The following is an 18,741-nucleotide window of genomic DNA, read 5'->3' as shown; positions in this document are numbered from 1 at the left end:
CTGATGCAGGAAGATCAGTGACTAAAAATCTGACTAAACAAAGTCGCCACAATAATCAGGAGGTGTAGAACACGTAACTGTACCGCTCATCATCATAAAATAATAACTGTGGACTGTGAGTCGGTATAGCTGATGTGCAAGATTTAACTTTGTTATAATGATTAAACTTGGTCAGGCCTGCCACAGCGAAACAACAGTCCATATAGAGAAGTGTGAACATGGGAGAGTGATACAGGCATCCGAGATGTTGGCAGATCAGAGATGGCATCTTTAAATTTCTGTTGCTCTCTTAAAATACCGACTCACACGGCTCCCATTCTCAGGAAGATTTAAAAAAATAAAAAATTTCCCAGCCTGATTGTGATCAAGAGCAAGCTGCCAATGCCACACAAGAGGTTCTAGGGAAGAAGCAAAGAGTGAAGACTGAACTGGCCGAGTGTGTTGCCTAACTTCCATAACAGGGTGTTATTATCAGAGGTGGCAAAAGTACTGAGATTCTGTACTTAAGTAGAAGTACAAGTACTTGTGTTAAAAAATACTTTGGTAAAAGTTGAAGTACTAGTTCAACTTCTTTACTTAAGTAAAAGTACAAAAGTACAGGCTCTGAAATGTACTCAAAGTAAGAAAGTAAAAGTAGCTCTTTGGAGGACGTTTTTGTGTAACGCAAATCATTCTATATTATTGTATAATATATTCTATATTATATTCTATATTATTGTAATAATATAAAATAATACATGATACATACATGAGAATGTAATACATGAGAATACAAATGTTATTCCAATCTAAATTTTAATCCTAATGAATGCACTCAGCTTGAATCTGTTCTGTAGGACACAAACTGTGAAAGGGAATTTAAACACAGCTCTGTTCTCTGTGTCCTCCATAGTAGAGGGTGACTGTGCCTCCACCTAAACACCAACATGAGGATACTCAGGGGTTACAGTGGGATTCAGAAGGTGGAGGAACCCTAAGATCAGCTGTAGTGGCTCTGCATGGGGAGAAGAATCACAGCTTTCTATTGTAGCTGCAGTAAATGATGTTGGTGTGCAGGCTGAGATCAGCTGACCTGCTGCTGCTCTCCTTCCTCTTTCTTACATCTTTGGAAATACAGCAGCTCTTCTTTTAGCTCGCAGACACACTGTGAGACAAACTGCACACACTTTGTGTGTTTGCTGATATTTGTTGAGCATTTAAAAAAGTTGCATTTATCTGCCACATGTTACTCCCTTTATGCTCGCTCCTCTTCAGTATGTCCCGCGAGCACAACTTACGGACTCGGTCCGGCCCGCTGTAACCCCTGATTATAGCGCTATAAATGATACATTAATTATGTGGGTTTGCGTATTTAATCCCTTTGTACCCTTACTGGGGTTAGGTTAATTGGCTATTCTAAATTGCCCATAGGTGTGAATGAGAGTGTGAATGTGAGTGTGAAAGGTTGTTCGTCTCTCTGTGTTGGCCCTGTGACAGGCTGGCGACCTGTCCAGGGTGTACCCTGCCTCTCGCCCTATGACAGCTGGGATAGGCTCCAGTCCCCCCGCGACCCTGAACAGGATAAGCGGAAGCGAATGGATGGATGGATGTACCCGATAAGCCCCGGGGATGGAGGATACATCAGTACGATTATTCCTCCGTTTAGGCTCAGATCGTTTGATGTTTGACGGCGCACTGACCGGAAATGCAAACTTCTCTCAGACGTGTTAAAAAGTAACGAGTCTGTCTGAAAATGTAAGAAGTAGAAAGTACAGATACTTGTGTAAAAATGTAGGGAGTAAAAGTAAAAAGTACTCAGAAAAATAAATACTCAAGTAAAGTACAGATACCTGAAAAATCTACTTAAGTACAGTAACGAAGTATTTGTACTTCGTTACTTCCCACCTTTGGTTATTATTATTCAGTATTTAACAAAGCCTTCCAGAAATATGTGAAACACTCTGTGCTGAGTCTCAAAGCCAAAGGAAATAAACAATACAGACCGATAGCTTTTCATTATATTATACTCTTTACTGCCTCGAATTATTTGAGAGTTGATGCAGTGTACTGCATTTTAATTTCCTTATAAAATCACCTTTTTAGTGACTTTTTTTAATTAATTTTTTTTTTTTAGAATATTGAAACAAAATAGCATTTAAAAAAAGGGGGTTTAACTCTTTGTTTACATGTGAAGGAGTTCCTGATATTTTGTTCATTTGACCACTGAGGCAAAAAGGGAAAAATAAACACTGAAGTTCGTGAGGCCACGGTGGAAATGAAATTATATTTCTCTAATGCGCTTCTGTGCATCACTGGTCTGACTAAAACAAGCACTGAGAAGAGCAACTGGCTACAATGTTTTCACATCACTTTTTGAGGCGCTCCCTGTAACTCTGCTGCTGTGTGTTTTGGTGACATTTGGTCTCACCTTTGTCGCTGAAGCGCCATCAAAACCACAAAGTCCTTGTTTGTTCTTTGCACGCAAGCTGAGCAGCACACATGACAGAAGAAAAAAAAAAAAAAAAAATCAGATCAGTGAGGCGCTCGTGGTGATGAAACATTTCCTTTCTCTTGTACTGTATTCATTTTAAAACATGCCATTTCCGGTATTTCATTTTATGCTCAGAATGATAGTGAAGCTGCAGCTACTGCTCAGGCCCTCATCTGAGTTCCCTCACTGATTTTCTTCCTGCCTATCCGGGTGACCGTCCGTCCTTATCAAATGATCCACAGGAGACCTTTCATTGTGTCCGTTTGGGAGAATGTCCACACTCCGACCCTCAGCTGCTGTCATCGCCCTTCGTGAAAAATCGACTTCCTAGCTGCGACAGTCTCTGTTCCCCTTTTGTCTCTGTTTTTGTGGCCTGCTTTTTGAGCACCCCGAGTTTCACTCAGGAAGAGCTCTGCAGATGCAAGATGACCCAGTGATCTCAGTCTGGCTACTGATTCTTGAAAATTCATCTTCCATCAGAGTCCTCTTTCAGTTTTTTTTAATTTACAGCATACTGGGGAAACTAATTCACTTGCCGTTTTACTCGTTTTATATAAATCTAACAACACTGGTTTCTAGATCTGAGTTATTAGTGGACATTTATAGCCTCAGTGCATAGGTGCACACCACAAAACCTGCTGCCTGCAGCCAGTAAAGAGAAATACTGTTTACTCTTTATGGGGAGCTGCTCTTCCTGTTAATAACAAAGCACTTAAGCACCGCAGTTGGGAGTCTCTTTGCAACTATAAATATGGGAGCTGTCATTGTTATGATTATTTCAAGCCCTTTGCAGTGACCCTCCATTGTCTGTCGTCCGTGTTTTGTAGTGCTGTATCAGACAATACAGGGCTCCTGCAGCCGAGCAAGGCTTTGTCATGGAACTGCACAATTCATCAGCCGCTCCACGTAAAAAGGTCAGGAACGGTTAAATCTGGATCCTGGGTTATGTGAAGTGGGATGCTGCTGGCTCCAGGCAGGTTATAGAGGCAGTTGTTGTTATAAATGCTGCTATTGTTCATAGCTTGCATGCCTGTTGACTCCCGATGAGCTGAGTCACCTTTAAGTAAGGTCACAGGCTCTGCTGTCTCCTCTGCCATCCTTCCTTTAAGCCAGTAATACGCTGACCGGCCACGTGGCAGCAACTCAGTGCATTTAGGCCTGTGGACACGCTCGAGATGACCAGCTGAAGTTCAAGCTGAGCTTCAGAACGAGCTGATTTAAGTGACTAGTTGTTGGTGCCAGACAGGCTGCTTTGGGTATTTCAGGAACTGCTGGATTTTCCAACCATCTCCAGGGTTTACGGAAAATAGTTCAAAAAAGAGAAAATACCCAACGAGCTGCAGTTCAGTGGGTGTGAAATGCCTTTGTGATGCCGGAGGTGTTGATGCCAGCCTACCTGAATATTGTTGCTGACCATATCCATCCATTTATGACTGCAGCATCTTCTGCTTCCAGCAGGATATCAAACCTCAAATCATCTCAAACTGATTTCTTGAAGGCAAAATGGGGGGCCAACCCAACCCAAGGTGTACCTAATATTCTTGCACATGCTTTTCTTAATTTGTGATTATATATTATGTGTTGTTTTATTATGTGGCTGCCAGTCTCAATATTGTTTTGTACACAGGTCTCTCATGAAAAAGATCTCTCAGTGAGACTGTACAGTATTTATGTTAATTTAGTTTAACGTACTTTAAGAAGTTTGTAGTGCAGTAAAGATCAGATCAGGGCAGCTTTGATGACACAAACATTATGAAGGAGCAGGTAATGGTATTGATTTGTAAATAACTGGACATGATTATTATATAATATTATACTGCAGTGTATTTCTAACTAGCCAGGCAGCTCATTATCTATATAAGAATCATAGTTTCTAAGTTATGAGGCTCTCAGTCGTTGACCAATAAATCATTAAGCTGCCCTTGGAGACCTCTGTGGATTTTTAATGGACTGTTAACATGACCCCACTCTGCACGCCTACAAAGTTTGATCAGAATTCATTCAAAAGGTTTCGAGCTGTCGTGTTTACAGGCAGAGCGACGTGCATGCACGCGAAAGCTGCCGAAACCATAACCTCTGTGGTGGAAGTAATGACACACAGTCCTGTGAGTGTAAATCAGTGGCAAACAAGACTTTGAACAGAGTCTCTGAAAGTGCTGCTGCTCTGCCACTTTCTTTGCCTGACACCTGAACTCTGGCACTCTTTTGGAGTTTCATTTGTTCTTTTGCTGCGACAGAGAAAAGAAGAAAATTTGAGTTTCTCTTTCTTTTTTTCACCTCCCTCTCCTAAACGTGAACTTCAGCGTCTCCTGAGTGAAGCAGCGTGTACCAGCTACTGCTTAGCTTATATCCTGTGCAAAAACAGTTTGCATTGTGGTATGGAAATAATTTGCTGCAAAACACTCTGACTCAATAGCCACAGCGAAGACGGGGCTGCGCCGGTCTGCCACTGAATCAGAGGAGCTGGAAAAACTTCTTTACGCATGAAAAAACAACTGATTCATATGAGATCTTATCCACCATTAGCCTTATAATAAATGAATTACTGAAACAACTAAGATTGGCATTAATCCTCGTGATTAATGATAGATTTAAATCATATTTGTATCTTCTTCATAGTCAAGTTGGAAGTTTATAGGATAAGCTAAAAAAAAAAAGCCAAACATTGAGCAGTAATGGCAGTGAATGTGTATTCTGACTAATTTCAAATATTAAAGGCCATATTTGCAGCAACTGGCATTCAGTTTTTTGACTCATTCCTGCAAAGACATGAATCATAACGATTCAAATACCTGGTCCCAAATGTTCATGAGGTTTCACATAAAGTAATAATGCATGAAGGTGTATCTGAATTCAGAATTATTTCTATAATGTTAGCTGAGTATGAGGTACGCACGCTTAGTTGAAACAACTTAACCGTGTCCTCTGACTGCAGCTTACATTTGTAACCTCCTGCAGTTCAAACAGAAGAATGGCCAAAGGCAGGTTAATGGGAAACATTGTTATCAGTGAAGAAACTTCAGCCACACATTACACCAGCAGTGTTTGCATCAGAGGAAATGTTTCACCCAAGAATGTCCTGTTCTGTGTTGGTATCTGCTTAAAAAAAAAAAAAAAAAAAGAGTATTTCTTCAGTCTCCATCTATTTCCGTGGAGATTTGAAACTATTTAATAAAGAAATTAAAGGAAAAACTCAGTCTAGTCTCAAATAACCAACTCAAGCAGAAATGGATCATGCACATTTTCTCTTGATGGCATTAACTGGAATACTACCACAATCAATACATGATTAGAGCATGACACTCATGAATCATTATGAAGCTTTACGTTGCCTTTGTGACCACTGGAGTTATCCTGGCCTTATCTGTGTACTACATGAGGCAAATTGCGTGGTTTGTTTTGGTGTAATGGAGATAACCTCTGGAGCCACGTCCTTCACACTCTGAGGCCAGAATGTCAGTAAATGAAGCGTATCTGCAGGATTGGGGTTTAAAATGATGGGGAGGTCATATTTTAAGCACACAGTGCCAAGTTTGATGAGGAATTTAATTAAATCTTATATAAATACTTAACCCTAACTTAATTTTATAGCACCAAATCACAACAAATAGTCGTCTCAAGGTGTTTAAAATAAATAATAAACGTAACAGGATCTTACTGAGAACTGTGGCTTTCAGATAAATGTGGAATTGCACCAATGGGGGAATTAAGCAGTGATTTTCTGTGGCTCCAGGAGACTGAATTCTGCTGAGGAAGAGAGGGAAGGTATTGTGCGGTCTGAGAGGATCTGGGGAAATTCCTTATGTGGAACGTGCTGACCTCAAGGATGACCTGTAAGCGTCAGCTTTTATGGGTGGGTGTGCCGGGGAGTGAGCTATGGGGACGTGTTTAGGAATGTGTACTGCAGTATTAGCGGGGCCAGGGTATCACTGGTAGTGTCTCGTGCACAGTGGAACGGAGGTGCAAAGGTTGACGGTGGATTTCAGGTCAGCACAACTTTTGCAGATCATCTCTTTAGTTACCAAACAACACCAACTTTGGATCTATCCACACAATTTACAGTATATACAGAAACAAGCAGTTACAGTTGTGGTCAGAGGTTTACATACACTCATCATGGGCATGAGCATCATAGTAATTTGGGGCTTTGTTCTTTTTCTATGGTGGACTGATTATACAGCATACATCTTTAATGACTTTTTGAAAATTGGGTGCACAAATTTTAATTTATTTCAAATTTTCTCTTGCCTTGAGGTGACTGTTGTGATTTGACACTATATAAATAAAAACTGAATTGAATTACATACAGCCTCAAATATGTACATACACCTCCACTAATATTTGTTTAAATATTAGCTGCACCTGGATTACTCCATGCTTCTGGTAACATCAACAAGCATACAGCGTCATTTCTGGCTAAATATTTGACCACTGGTTGTTTTTATTTTGGTAGAATTCATTTAAAGTGGTTGGTTTCTGGGCATAAACTCGGCTTTTAAGCTTAGTCCACAAATTTTCACCAGGGTTGAGGCTGAGGCTTTGGGGAGGCCATCCCAGAAGCAGTTACAGCAAAGTACAGACTTTTTAAAGCACAACCAAGGGTGCCTCAAAATTATTGCAAACTAAAAAAAGTCATTACAAAAAAAACTTTAAAAGATTGTAATCAATCTAAAGTACTAAAAACTGCAATAATGTGATGTTCAGCATTAATGCAGCAGCTTACAAAAAAGGAAATATGAAAATCGCAACGGTGACATCACTGGTTTGACTTCCTCTTTATGGCGCTTTCCTTCTTGTTTCTTAGAGCCAGAAGTGACCAACGAGAACGTGGTGTGCCAAGTTATAAGCTAGTTAGCAAGTAGCATTCACACAAATCCGTGCTGATAATTACGATATTCCAATCCAGCATCGTTTTACAGGGCTAGAATGGGCCACCTCACCAAAGCTGAAGCAAAGACATCTTTGACAGGCTGTTACAGTACTAACAATCCATATATTTTCTCAAATAATTGCATAGAAATGCTCCAAATTAGCTGAGGTGAAGCCTAGCAGACAGCTAGCTTCCCAGTTAGCGCGCACCTGTCACTCAGCAGGCCGCCAGAATAATGAAACCCCGATTTATTCCTGCTGTTAAAGTTGGGCATGTGCGGAGTGACTCATTTTGGAGCTTACCTCAAGTACCAATTTGCGGAACTGCAGTTTTCGGCATGTGAGTGCTGGCTTCATTTGTCACGGGCAGACGCCGCTGCTCAGACTGAAAAGAGCACAGCTGCTTTAATGGCATTTATTTAGAAAAACTGCGCTTGTGTTGAGAGGAAATTGTGTTGTCAGCAGCAGTAAAATAAGGACAGAATGATGAAAATCAATAATTTTGAAAAATCTCTAAAAAGGACATTGTACAACACATCTGTCAGTTTACATTATTATTTGCTACATGGGCACTTTGAAAGGACGTGGGGGCTCTTGTGTGGTGTGGCCCAGTGACCTTTACTTTCTCCCACAAGACAGTGAGTTTCGACAGTAAGCTGTTTCCTTTGGTTAGAAGCTGTAGCTACAGGAGAGGATTAGAGCCTTCACACTGACTGGACACTGTTTGGGCCCTCGGGAGTCTCCAGAGGAAGGACTTCCAGCAAAGGAAGCCCAGGCTTGTCCCATCAAGCGGCACACACCCAAAGTTAATGTCTGTCTCTTTTTTTAAATCATTCTCCAGTACAGTGCAATCCCAGTCAGGCTCTGGACACAGATTAGATGTTTCGCAGTGCGCAGACTTCACTGCACAGAGCGTTATCTGATGTACGGTGTGTCTATGACATAAATCTCTCAGTCCAAACTATGACACACATGATTCTGTGTCTGTGCATTTAAACAGGTGACTTGATGTTTACAGGAATTCCCAGGTGGTTTTGCAGGATTTCGTCACAATGTTAACCCTTCCCCCCCAAACAAAATCCCTCATCGTGCTGGGACTTGCGTCTGGGTTTAACAGGAAATCAAAACTGTGGCTACATTTCTAAAGTACTTCAACTTTTTTTTTTTTTTTTAAAGGGAATATCATACTCCCACCAGCACCTTCCCACTCATGCAACAAAATGAAGAACTGTGATCACAAAATGTATTTGCCAACTCTTTGTTATAGATTCAAATCTCCTGGCACAATTTCCTCAGTTTGGGCAACAGAGCTTTGTTGTCCATGAATCATCTTCCATCAGTTTCTGACACGTGTATTAATGTGAAACCAAACAGGCTGCGACAGGCTGAATTCATTCCTAGAGGTAGACTCACACAGTTAATAAAGACGAGGACTCGTGTGCACTGTCTCAATTTAATTTCCTGGGTTCACTGCTGAAATATACGGGAGACCGGGATGAGCTTTCCTTCTCTAATGAGCTGAATGGTCTTTGTGCCGCATGTTTTCCTGAACGCCACAGTATCCTGATGAAGGGAGTGTTTCATCAACATGCTGGTCATGCTTTCTGTTTCCCTACCAAGACATTATTCAACCCAAAGCTGATCTGGACACAGAACTCCTCCAAGTTTTGATAAGACCTGTTTATAGTGCGAGGTAACAGAGGGTGAAGGAGGATAATTTGTGTCTGCATGGCTGGTTATGTAGCCTCCCCACCTCCCTGCACACACTGTACCCATTCCACAGTTTGCTATTGGTTTAGTGCTGCCTCGGATTTTAGTGCCATGCAGCTGTGAGCAACATGTTTTTTTCAAACCACATCCTGATTACCTGAAGATTACCTCAAGCAGTGTTTTTATTACCTTCTCTTTCCCAGCCGCTGATAATGATGCTCATACCGATTTCCCATCAAACCTAAATGAGCCTGGAAGTATGAGATGTGTTGAAGCTGATTGTGAGATAACTGCAGGAAAACGGAGCAGATATCCGAACAGGCAGTGGCCATATCACAACAGCTACCCCCTTTTAAATATTTCCTGTGAGGCATGCAGGAAAAGGCCTAATTATCCTAAACAGAGGCCCTCTTTTCCCAAGATTTAGTCACTGTCATGTGACAGCTTCACTCAAATCTCACTACCTACCCCACCCGACCTCCCCTTCCCTGAAAGCACACATGCGTATAGTAGCAGGAATGACTCCTGACACAGACTGAGGGAACATCAAAGCAGCCCATCAGAGCATTGTTGGAGAAAACAAAGCGTAGATCCAGATTTGTTCTCGTCTCTAAGACGCCGGCAGCTTCTCAATCCAAACATTACTTTGCATGACCTTGGCAGATGTCAGCAATCCTAAATTGTTTGTTTATATAACGGCATCTCTACATTATGATAAATGTGAAAACTTGATCGAGCAGATGAAGCTGTTAATGTCACGCTTTCATTCAATCTAAGAAGTAGAAATGTTTGCTGATGTTATTAATATTTTCTTTGCACCCCTGACACAATAAAATCTCACACTGCAGGACGCTTTGATGAACAGTTTGTACGCGATGACGAGCAGTTCCCCGTCTGTGTTTTCTCATCCTGCGGCCTGCTGGGAAGGAGCGGTCGAGCTGATTAGATAACTGCTGTGGAGAGGATCCTGCTGGGATCATCTGAGGGGTTTAATTCCTGACTCAGTGACTTTATACCAGCATTCGACTTTTTCTTTTACGCAACTCCTGAGATTAAGCAACATGCTTTTGTTTTTTTTAAAAAAGCAGCATTTAAGAAACTGATAAGTTATACAATGAGTATACTCGTGTATACGAAGGTGTGAAGTAATATCGAGAATGTGTTTTTTTAAGTTTCTTTCTCTTGCAGCATTACAAGAAGTACAGCAGAAATAATATCAGTGAGGTTCTAATCAGCTTTAAAGTGTGACTTCCTGTTTGTCTTCCTCCATTGCTATTCTACTCTCTCCTGACCTTTGCCCGAGTATTAACAGCCGTGAACACGAGGTGGTCAGACTGCATGAGCTGAATATACAACCGTTATACAGTCGCACATAACGAGGGATCAGTGACGTGCAGTTGTTTTCTTGACCCTTAAAATGTTGCTAAGTAAGCATGTGGTCATGTGCTCATGACGATGGCCTTGTGTGTAGATACTTGTCTTTATAACAGCCTAGCTTTTTGACCCCGTCCTCGACTGAGACAGCCTCAGAAGCAGACGTGGGGTGGGTGGCGTCTGAATAAAGTGCTGTTGTCTGACCTTCGGGCTGTGCCAATAAAGTTAGGGTTGCATGTGCTGATGTCTTATCACTGGTAAATTTGCTCACAGCCTGAGTGAGCACGTGTGAAAGGCTTTCACAGAAATGCGTGAGCGATGATCTTGTAAACTCTGCTGCTGTTAGAAATTTCATCTCACGATGATCAAAGGCATCCTGATTCATTGCGAGGCAGCCCACTCGGTTATATTCACACCCTTGTAAAGTAGAACAAAGTGTTACGAGATGATAAAATTATTTTCTATCTAACTGAAGAAAAACCTAAACTACATTCTTCTAACTCTTGTTGATCCTCTTGCAGTGTTTAAACATTCATCATTACAGCACACATTTGAGCTTTCTTGATGCTTCTTAAACATTTACACATTACAAATTCTTTTTTTCTTTGGGTGACAGACATAAATAGTGTGCTTTTGTCAGTTAGCAACAAAAAGACTTCCTTCTTTTCTGTTTACAATGGAAGTCAGTCCCACTCCAGCAGATTTTTTACTTCCACAATTTTACAATCTTTGCACGCTCAACTCATACTTGAAACAATTTAGCAGCTGAATAATGTGAAGTTAGTTTTTTTTGTTTGGCTGCGTGCTACGACAGTCTTCGCCTGACTTGTCAACCCTGACGCTGAAAGTGTGGCTTCCTGACTGTTAATGTAAATGTAACGAAGCAGAGAATGTGGCAGTAATATTCGGGTATATTCCCGAGTTACCAAGTTAAACATTTGAAACCACTGAAATTTCAGCATCAAAGGCAAATTAAATGAAAAAAGGTTTCAGATGCAATCGTTTCCTTTAGATGTTACATTACTTTTATTTGTTGCTGTGGTGCGAGTGCAGCATGAGGAACTCAGTCAGTGCATTTTTGGTCATTGAAGACAGAGTTTATCACCCCAACACAAAAAAGGGCACTTCTGTGATCTATTTGTACAATTTAAAAACAAAAAGCTCTGTACATTTATAGCTTGATATAACTTTTTGTTAATTAAATAGCTAAAAGTCTAAAGTTAGCACCAGAAATATACAAGCATAAGAAGTAGTCAGTGTAATAACTGTCCCGTTGTTCAGTAATCACATTTCCTTAAAGGCCAGAGGCAACGGTAATTGTGCTTCACATAATTACAGCATACTCCACTGGAAACAGAAGTAAGTGAGTTGTAACAATGAATCCACAGGTGTTAAAAAGGTTCATGTGGTAATACTGCAGCAGAGGCCGTCAAGGACAGAGCCAGACATTTGCCCTGAGACAGAAACAGATAAAGCACTCCAAAAAAAAAAAAAAAAAAAAAAAAAAAATCCAGTCTTTCTCTCTTTTTTTTTTTTTTTAATGCATGGATGAGTTTTACCTTTTACATCAAATGCAGCAACTCCACGGTCACACTGAAGACTCCCTGTGAAAGACTTTAGCTTTGATATGACTTAGGCTGCACTGCAGATTGGAGGTGGCTTCTGATTGCAGGACCTCAGAGAACTTGCTGTCATAATAATTGTTGACCTGAGACTTCCTCTTGAAGGAGTTCTGGATGGTCTCTGAGGTGAAGTAGTAAACAATGGGATCAAAGCAGCAGTTGGAGACAGCAATGCAGAGGGCTATTGGGTAGATGGTTCGAACCACCGACTCCACGTCGCAGCCTCCTAATATTTTAGTGCGGACTAGAGCGTAGAAAACCAGATTTACATTGTAGGGGATGAAACAAAAGCAGAAAATGCTCAGGTGCACGATTATCATACGCAGGATTTTCTTTTTGTTCATGTTCCCACCGCGGCTGATAGTTTGGGGACGACGCAGCGTCTGCAACACCATGATGGAGCAAAATACGTTGAGCAGCAGTGGGATGAGGAAACCTACTGTCTCTATGAAGATCACCACTTTAGACAGGTGAGATTTCCACTGTTTGGATGAGAAGTTCTCAAAGCAGAAAGTGGCATTTTCTTTGGTGCTGTTTGAAGTAGTTTCCAACAGGAACCCCGTGGGGATGCTGCCTGAAAGCACCAGCACCCACACGGCAATACATACTATTTTAGCATTGCGCTTGGTTCTGAGCGTCCTTGAGCGAAAAGGGTGCACGATGGCCAGAAAACGATCCACGCTGATGCAGGTGAGAAAGAGCATGCTGCCGTACATGTTGGTGTAGAAGAGTGACACCGACAGTTTACAGAACGTGCGTCCAAAAGGCCAGTTCCGGTTGATGAAATAGAAGACCCTTAGCGGCAGCGTGAAGACAAACAGAAGGTCTGACACCACCAAGTTTATCATGTAGGTCGTGGTCTCGTTCCTCATTTTCAGAGAGCAGGAGAATATATAGATGGCCACAACATTGGTGATGAGTCCCACCACGAATACAATGCTGAAGACCGTGCTGTACAGCGGATATTTGAACAAATCATTCTTGGCACAGGAGTTGTTTGCTGCAGAGCTGTTGTCCATTATCATTATCAGGACAAAACATGCAGGGATGGGAAGTGTTTATGCAACAGCTCTTCAATGAAAGGCTTTCCCAGCACAATCAGATGAGCATGAATGAATAGAGAAGAAGAGAACAGTCCAACACTCTCAGTCTAATAGAGCAACTTTTTTCTGTTCAGCACAGCGGTCCATGTTAGAGAGGATTGCTGCAGATTTCCCTCCCTTTTCTTGATGTTATTTTGGGGGTTACCTCCGTTGAAAAGACCCCTCCCAGAGGACAGCGATCCAGGCTGGAGTGTCTTCCCCTCCCCCCTGCCCTGTCTCTCAGCCAGACTGCACCCCACAAATAAGAGGCTCAGTTTTACTCACTCAGATAAATCAGTCACAGAAATGTGTCTCCTTTTCCCTCAGAAGGTCCCAAATAATCACCCGCTGCTCGGTCCACAAAGAGAGAAACTGCACACACACATTCAGGTCCATTAGAGAAGTGACCTCATGGCAGAGTTCTTGTTCTCTGTCAAAACTCTGTCCTGTGTTTTTGTTCTTTTCAGCTCCAAAGCAGCAAAGCCGTCATCAGCTTCCCATCCCACACGAGACCATGACCAGAAATGACCATGTTACTTTCCAAGCAGAGCTCTGTGTGAAGGTGTAAACGTGTTTCTGTCTTCTGGCTGTCCTCAGAAGCTGCTTCCTGTCTCCTCCTGGTATTACTAACCTAGTTGCTCAACCAGTATTTCTCCCTTTCAAAAACAGCCTTGGGGTCTTTCTGCACAACACTCATCACACTCAGGCTCCACTTCTCTTTTGTGCCGGTATTACAGGCAGTTTTTGTAGTGCGGGGTAGGAGGGAGGGAAGCTGTAGTAACTCCTCCCGCTGGCTCTGGTCCTCCTCCTCCTACTCCTTTGTCTGCTTTTACAATCACAAAACATCAGTGCATTGAGAGGAAACTTAATTTAAAAATCAGCTCACAGTAACACTGAAACACAGTTATGATTAACATTATCTGTTTTTCAGTAAAGGTTAATCTTGTATATCTGGTTACTAAAAAAAAAAAAAAAAACTTGTAACAATTAAAAAAAATGTCCATTCATAGGGACAAGAATTATGGGTTAACTATGCTTTCTACAAACAGGCCATATATTTAGATAATAAAATATACCACACTGTACATTATGAGCTGAAATATGTCTATGATGGAAAACTCAGTACTGAGTACTCTACTGCACCTTACCTCAGAGCCTCAGTAGCCTCAGACAGCTTAAACACGTTCTCAGCTTCTTGATCAGGCCTGCGAGGAGCCAACGCTATAAAATGTCTGTGACAGCTGCTGCTGTGTCAGATAGGAAGCCTGTTTAGGTTTCCTGTCAATAAACAAATGCTCGTCTGAGAGATGAAGCAATCGATTTTTCTGCCAAATCTACTCTTTGTAGGTCTATAAGCAAGCAGAGATAACTTAAGCTGCTGCTTACCACAACATTTCCTGATGTCACTGCTAAAACAGGACACCAACCCAGAGATGGTTCATTTAGACTTCAGAGCTACCAAAAATAGTCCAACAAGAGGGTGTTTTATGGCTCAGTGTCGGTCTCTTTGTCGGTCTACCACAAAACAAACATCATCAAGGCTAGAAAGAAATGTGCAAGAAAATAGAAAAACGTGTACTATTGTCTTTCCCTCGCAAAGTTGTTCCATCCAGCACATAAAAACAAGCTCTTCGCATGCAATTATGCGGTCACTAAACAAAAACATGCGCCTGAAGCCCCTGGACTGTTACATTTCTCACAATGCCAGGAAATTGTCTGGCACCCCCAAGGCCTAGACCGAAGTCTTCGAATGAAAGCGGAGCTTTGTGACATGTGTTGTTGTGTAGTGCGGTCAGCAGCCGTGACAACCTCATGACGAAAAGCTCAAAAAACATCAACAACAAAAAAAGTACAACATAATTCACTTTTAACATTCAAGGCTTGTGACTTGACAGGATGAGGTGAGTGTGAGTTAAAAGTGTCTCAATATAACAGTCATCAAGACATAAAATCTGAGAGATGCTTCTTAAATACGGAGACTGAGGCTCACTTCAGTGGTTGGTGTGATACAAATTACTGCATACACATCCGTCCACCTCACTAAGGAACAGCTAAATGATACATTGGACACAATAACCCAAAACCCACCAAAAACCTGAGAAATGGGTGAGATAATCGAAACCATGTCTTGAAGAAATGTCTAAAATAACTAATAAATAACGTCTCGTGTTTGTGGAGAGCAGCCAGGCCGAGTACGACTCAAACCGTTTTCATTGTATGAATGTGGTGCCGACACCCACGAGCAAGTTAACCCACAGCACAACTGCAGCCCATATACACAAACCACAGGAAAAGCAGATCCGAACACAAATATCCCACATCTTTCTGTCAGATTCAAAAATTATTTTTAATTTTTCTTTTTTAAATGACCAAAGATATAAAAATTTGCAGGCGAACGCCACATTAGGCTCGTCGGATAGTCGAAACGTGCCCCCAGAAATCCCTGAGTTTGAATGAAATGTGAGACACAGGTGGTAATTACACATTTATTATCGTTATCTTCCTCTTTTCTGGAAAATTGATCTCAGTGTGAAAGCTAAATCAGTCTTGACATTTGAATAAACAGTTTGCAGCAAGCCGGTGGCAGAATGAAGGTCAGCACGCTCGCTCACGCGGCCTTATCTGCTGAAGCTTTGTGAAACAAGTACTTACTACCCACAAACCCCTCCCCCCACCACTGCAACTACAGTTTAACTACAGTATGAACTGTACCGAAAGCAAGCCCTGCTAACTTTTCATGTCTCTGTAGCTCTAAATTTATAATCCTATCTCAAGCTCTTGAGGTTTGTGTGAATGCATGCAGCCCAGCAACACAACAGAACACGAATTAATAGGGAACTTCGATATGAAGGCACTTAAGGCTCCACTGTTTATGAATCAGCAGTGAATTCTTTTATAAAGATCTCTTATTGTTAAATCTGTCAACTGTTATTTGTATCCTACATTGAACTTGCAATGTTACATGAACCACTACGTGTTGAATGGAGGGGGAAAAAAAATCATCACATACGATTACCGCAGGTCCTAGATTTGACTTACAGGGTTGCATGCAAATAAACTGCATGTACCCAAACTGCATTCTAAGGTCTTTAAAACCAGAATTTCTGGAGGTCTGGCATCACAGGAGCTGAAGAGCCTCAGCTGGTTTGTATGAACTGAACGACACTCTGATTGACCAGAAATTATTGTGCAGTTTTCATGTTTCTGCTTTCTTATTCATTTGCATACCCCACAGCATGACATCATCCTAAAAGCAGACAGTTAAACCACAGTTTAATTTTGGCTCATTGGTAAAACGCTTCACCGCGTGCATAAAGAGAACGAGCTCTTTTGCATGTCTGAATAAGTATGCAGAATAGCACCCTCAACTCCATCCAACGTAGAGAGATTCTACTACCGGAGGCAGCACAGAGCTCTTCACCCACTGTAACATCGACTGAGGTGTGCAAGGCCCTGAGGAGGACCAACCCCCGAAAAGCACCTGGCCCCGACAACATCCCTGGCTGTGCTCTGAGGGTCTGCTCTTCAGAGCTGGCTGAGGTTTTTACAGATATTTTTAATTTGTCCCTCTCCCAATCATCTGTGCCCACATGCTTCAAGTCCACCACTATAGTGCCCCTCCCCAAGAAAACCAACACAACCTCTTTGAATGACTATCGTCCCATTGCACTCACTTCACTTGTAATGAAGTGCTTTGAGAGGATGGTCATGTCCCATATTAAAGGATCCATTCCGGACACATTAGATCCCCTGCAATTTGCATACCGTCAGAACCGTTCAACTGATGATGCTGTTAATGCAGCCATCCATACAGCCCTCTCACACCTTGAAAATAAGGACACTTATGTTCGAATGCTGTTTATAGACTACAGTTCAGCTTTCAACACTGTCATCCCAAGCACCCTCCCTCTGCCGCTGGGTCTTGGACTTCCTTACAGACAGACCTCAGGCAGTCAGTGTTGGTACCAGGACATCAGAAACAAAGACAGTGAGCACTGGGACCCCACAAGGCTGTGTGCTCAGTCCTCTCCTGTACACCCTCTTCACCTACGACTGCATCCCCTCCCAAAGCAACACCTCCATCGTCAAGTTTGCTGACGACACCACTGTCATTGGGCTGACTACTGGGGGAGAGGAAGCAGCTTACAGGGAAGAGGTGGCCCAGCTGGTGTCCTGGTGCCAGGAAAATAATCTCTCCTTAAATACAGAGAAGACTAAGGAGATGATTATTGACCCGAGGAAGAGAAGAGACCAGCATGCTCCATTATTCATCAACGGGACTCAGGTGGAGAGAGTGAAGACCTTCAAATTCCTTGGCACCCACATCAGTGAAGACCTCACCTGGACCTACAACACAGCACAGACTGTCAAGAAAGCTCAACAGAGACTCTTCTTCTTAAGGAAACTGAGGAAATTCGGATTATCCCCCAAGCTCCTCAGCAACTTTTACAGATGCACTGTGGAGAGCATCCTGACAAACTCCATCGCGGTGTGGTGTGGAAACTGCACCAGTCAGGACAGGAAGGCTCTCCAGCGTGTCATCAAAACAGCACAATTCATCTGTGGTGCTGCCTTCCCATCACTACAGGACACTTATAATACCCGGGTAATAAAGAGGGCACACACCATCATCAAGGACCGTACCCACCCACAGCACACACTGTTCACACTCCTGCCGTCTGGCAGACGTTACAGGAGTGTAAAAGCAAGAACAACCAGACTAAAAAACAGTTTCTATCCACAGGCCACAGGCCTCTTTCCATCTTTATATATAATATATATCTGTATATATTGCACTTGCTTTATTATTTATTTATTTTTATTTTCTACTTTTACTTTCCTAATATACTAGTTCTTAAATTTTATTTTAACTTAGTTGCTTATTTCAATTGTTTGTAAGGCAGTCGCAAGTAAGAATTTCATTGCTCAGCATAACCAGTGTTTTGTGGTGTACATGACAAACTTTTTGAATCTTGAATTTGAGGTATTTCTAGGGCAAAGGCATGTTTGCAGTTTGTTTACAGGTTTCACAGATGCAGTGACACGGGACTCCCCAAAAAAAGTGTTCGTGTGGTGCTGCAGCTGACGATGATATGCAAAAAGAGAGTGACTCTATCACTCTGAACTATGCAAGCACCAACCACAGAGTAGCCACAAACTATCAAAAAAGCCTGATGTTAAACAGCAAATGTGTAAAAGTGCAGCTGTACTCTATCAAACCAACAGCTCCTTCTACACCGAAACATCAGCAAAGAGACTGCTCTATATTTTAGCCCAGACTAAGAGGAAAAAAATACTGTGGGTTACTCTTTATTTTGAACCAAAAAATAAGCAGTGGAAATTATATTAAGTATATTTACTCCTAACTTCGTCTCTACTAAAGCACAATTTTGAGGCACTTTCACTTGTGTATTTTCAGTTTTTGCTTTTGTAAACATCTTTTCTTTCTTTACTTCATTCATCATGATACTCATTGGATCAGAGGGTCTTATCATGCCCAAATAATCCATATTTGAAATAACATTTACCCACAGTGAAGGAGAATGCGTGCATGGCATTGGGCCAGTTACCGTTAGCGGCTGCATGTCCTTCCTCATTCTCTGCAAAATCATGT

At 41.9% G+C, this 18,741-nt stretch overlaps 1 protein-coding gene across 1 annotated transcript; it reads right to left on the bottom strand.

Annotated features, from left to right (window-relative positions):
* Positions 1-11,425: 11,425 nt before the first annotated feature.
* lpar6a (lysophosphatidic acid receptor 6a) lies at positions 11,426-13,916 on the bottom strand. Its single transcript, XM_030745402.1, has one exon. The coding sequence runs from the start codon at positions 13,068-13,070 to the stop codon at positions 12,012-12,014; it is 1,059 nt and encodes a 352-aa protein (XP_030601262.1). The 5' UTR covers positions 13,071-13,916; the 3' UTR covers positions 11,426-12,011.
* Between the last annotated feature and the right edge of the window lie 4,825 nt (positions 13,917-18,741).

Source organism: Archocentrus centrarchus, chromosome 13, assembly GCF_007364275.1.
Source record: "Archocentrus centrarchus isolate MPI-CPG fArcCen1 chromosome 13, fArcCen1, whole genome shotgun sequence".
Lineage (NCBI taxonomy): Eukaryota > Metazoa > Chordata > Actinopteri > Cichliformes > Cichlidae > Archocentrus > Archocentrus centrarchus.
The sequence above is the reverse complement of the archived record's forward strand: the minus strand, read 5'-3'. Positions and strand labels throughout refer to the sequence as shown.